The 5025-nt window shown below is 41.9% G+C and overlaps 1 protein-coding gene across 1 annotated transcript; it reads right to left on the reverse strand.

Annotated features, from left to right (window-relative positions):
* Positions 1–395: 395 nt before the first annotated feature.
* Positions 396–3288, reverse strand: LOC131242697 (NAC domain-containing protein 35). Its single transcript, XM_058241513.1, has 3 exons — positions 2961–3288; positions 2026–2294; positions 396–1251 (listed from the first exon to the last, which is right to left on the reverse strand). The coding sequence occupies exons 1-3, from the start codon at positions 3193–3195 to the stop codon at positions 652–654; spliced, it is 1104 nt and encodes a 367-aa protein (XP_058097496.1). The 5' UTR covers positions 3196–3288; the 3' UTR covers positions 396–651.
* Positions 3289–5025: the final 1737 nt, after the last annotated feature.

The raw sequence follows: 5025 nt of genomic DNA on the forward strand, positions 1-5025 counted from the left end.
TTTCTTCGCGTGTTGTCGAAGGTCGGAGTACCGGAGTCTATATATAGTTGCAAGATAAATCAAGAAATTAAGATAAAATCCTTGAAAATGCCAACGGTCTTGAGGAGCATACCACCAATGCGATTCCCAGTCAAGGCACTTTTCTCCTCATCTTTTGAATGCTGACCGATGCTCCTGAGTATAGCAAATTTCATTAAGTATATGTAGACTCCATAACCTCCTGCAACTCAATTATTCGTAGACATTACATCTCTTACGAGAGAGAGAGAGAGAGAGAGAGAGAGAGAGAGAGAGAGAGAGAGAGAGTGAGTGAGCTCTAGAGTTACCTGGTCCCATTTAGACAAGAAGAAATGATTCTACACAATGCGTTTATTTGCATTTGCATCTGCACCACATCAAGCAATCTTAGCATTATCATTACCATTACTAGAAGTACAAATCACACAAGAAAAATCCAATTAAGTCGAAGAATCTCTAAATTCTCCCAATACAATCAAACTCCTCTAAATTACAAGTGACCCATTTGATCTGGAAGCCTAAGCAACAACTAGTTCTAACCGACTCTTACTTCCACTGCAAGTTGCAGAAGAAAAAGGAGAAATGGTTGTTAAAGAAGGACATAATTCAGTATGGTTGTGTGAATTTCATTGATCATTTGTAGGTAGTGTAGTCTCTGTTAGCATCTGGGATGAGATTCCACTCCCATAGCTTGTCTGAGAAGGTTGGCAATGTATTCGGCATGGCATTGAACGCTAGCGATTGTGATTGGGATGATGAGACGGACGGATAGATTTGAGGGGGATGATGTCCATATGTATGTTGGGAGTCTATTAGTCTATGGAGCTCATCGATTGTTGTTATGGGCATGGAAGAAGAGGAAGGAAAGAAGGTGCAGGTCGGCTGTAAAGGGCCCTCTTGCTTCGACTGGTGTAGCAGTCTTGTTTCCTCTTCCATCAGTGCGGAGCTAATTGGAGCTGTTGGAGTATAGACACCATAAGATCTATGGAACCCGAGTGCAGCTTCGGCATTGACGCTATTGCTACTCCCTTCTTCATTCATGTTGTCTATCTCAGATGATGGTGGATCTCCTCTGAGAGTTTGGGAACTTGCTGTTACCTGATGACCCATGTTACGATTTTTATCAAGTTCAGTGCCTTTCGACGAGGAAGGCCTAGAAGAGAGTGAGCTAGGGTGTGGGCAGTGGTCTTCAACTCCAGGTCTTTTGTAGACTCGACAAAGTGATATTTCAGTCTGCAAGCAAAATGGATTCCTGGTTCAGTTACGAGAGAGAGAGAGAGAGAGAGAGAGAGAGAGAGAGAGAGAGAGAGAGAGAGAATTCAAAAAGATGGGAGGAAAAAAGATGGGAAGAAAAAAGAATGAAAGAAGACATTTTAGCTAAAGTTATGAGGAGGAAGAAGAAGATGAAGGGCCATCAATGAAAGAAAATTGAAGTTATGAGAAATATCATGAATTTAATGTGGCTATAGTTAAGTCATGAATTAATGAATAATAGTATGAAAAAAAGTCATGAATTGATTAAATTACCCCCAGAAAAGGATAAATAAGGAATGAAAATCCAAATTGCTCGTTGTATTCCCTCCAACCAATTTCTTGATATAAAGGACCATAATAGCACGAATCAATGGAGTGCAATGAGTAAATTTTGAAAGGATTTTATTAAAGGGAAGGTGGTTTGTGCTTGGTGCATGAGGTATAATGAGAGAGAGAGAGAGAGAGAGAGAGAGAGAGAGAGAGAGAGAGAGAGAGAGAGAGAGGGAGGGAGGGAGAGAGGGAGGGAGGGAGGGAGAGAGAGAGAGAGAGAGAGAGAGAGAGAGAGAGAGAGAGAGAGAGAGAGAGAGAGAGAGAGAGAGAGGGAGGGAGGGAGGGAGGGAGGGAGGGAGGGAGAGAGAGAGAGAGAGAGAGAGAGAGAGAGAGAGAGAGAGAGAGAGAGAGAGAGAGAGAGAGAGAGAAGGGGGGGATCCAAGCTAATCTTTCATATCATATAACCAGATTCCATCATATTACCTTCTGATGGCGGTCGGTTTCGTTATGCGGCAACCTGTACTCATTCATGATCCAGCTAGTCCGGACTCCTTTAGGAGCTTTGCCAGAGTAGAAGACTAGGGTTTTCTTCAATCCGATTGACCGGCAGCTCTCACTTCTGATTGTCCGATCGGCACCTGTTGCCTTCCAGTACCCAGAGGTCGTCACTCGGTTCGGTCGGTCTCCGTTTCGATATTTCCTGTCTCTAGGCACATAGAAGAACCATTCCTTCTCTCCAATTGCTGCTAAAGCTGAAAAAAAGGTCAAAGAAAAGTTCAAGATCATAGAAGAAAAAGAAAATCCCAGCGCACAAAAAGCAAAAAGTAAAAAAAAAAGAAACGAAACGAAGAAGAAGAAAAAAGTTAAAAAAGGAACCCAGCTCACAAACTATTAGCCATGAGTAGAATTATGATATTTAAGACAATCCCAACTCACAAAATTATCAAACCTACAAATGAGTAAAAATTATGTTATTCAGACAAATCCAATCAACAAAATTTTCAATTATACATGTATCAATGAGTATAATTATGATCTTTGAGACAAACCCAAATAAAAATAAAAAATAAAAAAACTATAAATTCCAAAACATGACCTTTGGAACAAGCCCAATTCACAAAAATTATAGATTCTACCAGTACAAATAAGTAGAATTATGATATGTGAAAGAAACCCAACTAAAAAAAAAAACTACTCATATCTGCAAGTAAAATCATGGTATTTGAAACAAACCCAATCACAAACTTCCTGATTCTACTTGTCCCAATGAGAAACTGTGATCTTTGGAAGAAACCCAATTCACAAAAATATGAATTCTACTTGTATCTTTGGAGAGAGAGAGAGAGAGAGAGAGAGAGAGAGAGAGAGAGAGAGAGAGAGAGAGAGATGGGTTCTCCTCCACAGAGGCGATATCGCACCAGGGAGCTCCCATGGATCGTAGCGGTAGAGATCGACGAAGGTTATCAGATCGACGTTGAAGCGCTTTCCTTCAACCTTTCTACGGAGGTAGAATTCGATGAGCTCTTCCTCCGTGGGGTGGAAGCGGAAGCCGGGCATCACGACATCATGCTCGTGGCCGTCCTTATCAGCGCCACCACCGCTCATGGCTGCTGAGATTGCCATCGACTGCTCTAAAAAATCACCAAAGACCATCACTTCTTTGAATTAGAGAAAGATGTAAGATACATATATACATGAGCTTTCCACGTTTTGAAGGGTGCAATGCAAGTGGCCAAGATAAGAGAAACGGTTAAAATTTCATACCCTAAAAGCCTACACTTTTCCAAAGCCCAACGCATATGCATTCTCCAAACACAAGCACCGCACACGTACCTACGTGGCACACGTGTGTGATATCTGTCTCCAACGAGGTGAATGTTCTAGCCAGTAGATTCTCGTCATTTCCAAAACGTTCGTATCAAGAAATTGGAAGGTTACACAAAGGCCTGGCCCTCCTGACGGTGGGTTCGGTGGAAGGTTACACAAAGGCCTAGCCCTCCTGATGACGGGTTCGGATTCGGTCGTGACCCCTCCAGTACCCAGGTCTCGGTGCTGTGGGTCCGACCATGATGTTTGTGTTTTATCCATGCGGTCCATTCATTTTTCCAGCTCATTTTAGAACATGAGCCCAAAATTGAGGTAGATCTAAATCTCAGGTGGACCACACTATGGGGAAACAGAACTGATTGAAGGCCTACCTTTAAAAACTTCCTAAGGCCACTTTAATGTTTATTTGCCATCCAACTTGTTGGTTAGGTCATATATACCTGGATGAAGGCAAAACACAAATATCAGCTTGATTCAAAACTTTTGTGGCCTCAAGAAGTTTTAAATGATGGGCATTGCATCTAACACTTTTGTGACCATAAGAGATTTGGATCTGCCTCATAATTTTTTGGGTAATTCCCTAAAATGAGCTGATCAAATAGATGAACGGCATGGATAAAACATATACATCATAGTGGGGCCCACAGCACTGACCAATACCAACCTCCCAACTGGAAGGGTCACTAACGAATCCGAACCAGATCTTTTATGTGAGCAGTTGTGTTTGCGTGTGCACATTGAATGGCCGTAAATAGCATTTCTATACCATTATGTGGCCCACTTGATGTGTGGATCAGCTCGATTTTTACCCGGCGATCTTCACGGTGGGGCCCACCTTTGGCATGGTTCAGATGTCCTACCCATGTGAAATGTTGGTGGGAAAACCGTGCACCTTAGTAAGCTAAACATGCCTGGGGATGCATGTGATCTTTCTTCAATTATTTTGTCATTAGTGACTAGTATGTCTCCATTTTGAGAAACAGAAATGATCAAGCACTCTCTGCATTGCCATAAGCTTACCATACTACACATTTTTTTCTCCGTCCAATGTATTTCATTTGTTGGACATCTGAGCCGTGGAAAGTCTGGCCTCACCATGAATATCACATGGCATAAAGATCAAGCCAATGCAAGCATTAGGTTGTCCACACCATAAATGTAAATGAGTTTATCTGACCTAATATTTAGGTTTAGCCTGTCTAATGAATGGATCAACCTCAATTCACATTCGATGATTTCTAGGATGTCTTGTAGAGATGATGAATTTATCTGTGTAAAAAAGAGTGAAATGAAAAGAGAAAAGACAAAACAAGTACATCATGATAGGCTTAGGGTAGCAAGTAGGTGTGCAACTTAGGTTAGGTTCAACCCATATACTCAACTGGCCCAACCAGAACTTTAGGTTAGGATAGGTTGGCTTAGGTTGGAAAACTCCAACCTGACCTAATGGGGATTGGGGTTGGGTTGCCTGGCTCAAATTGAACGCAACCCATATCAGCTTAGGAGGGTTGGGATTGGGTTGCTTGTCCCAACTTGAACCCAACCCTATATAGGATTGGAAAACCTCATCCTAATTACACAGGTGAGGTTGGGTTACTGTAACCCAAACCCAACCCATATGTATAACATCCTACATGTATATACATGGAAATAAGG

Source organism: Magnolia sinica, chromosome 4 (assembly GCF_029962835.1).
Source record: "Magnolia sinica isolate HGM2019 chromosome 4, MsV1, whole genome shotgun sequence".
NCBI lineage: Eukaryota > Viridiplantae > Streptophyta > Magnoliopsida > Magnoliales > Magnoliaceae > Magnolia > Magnolia sinica.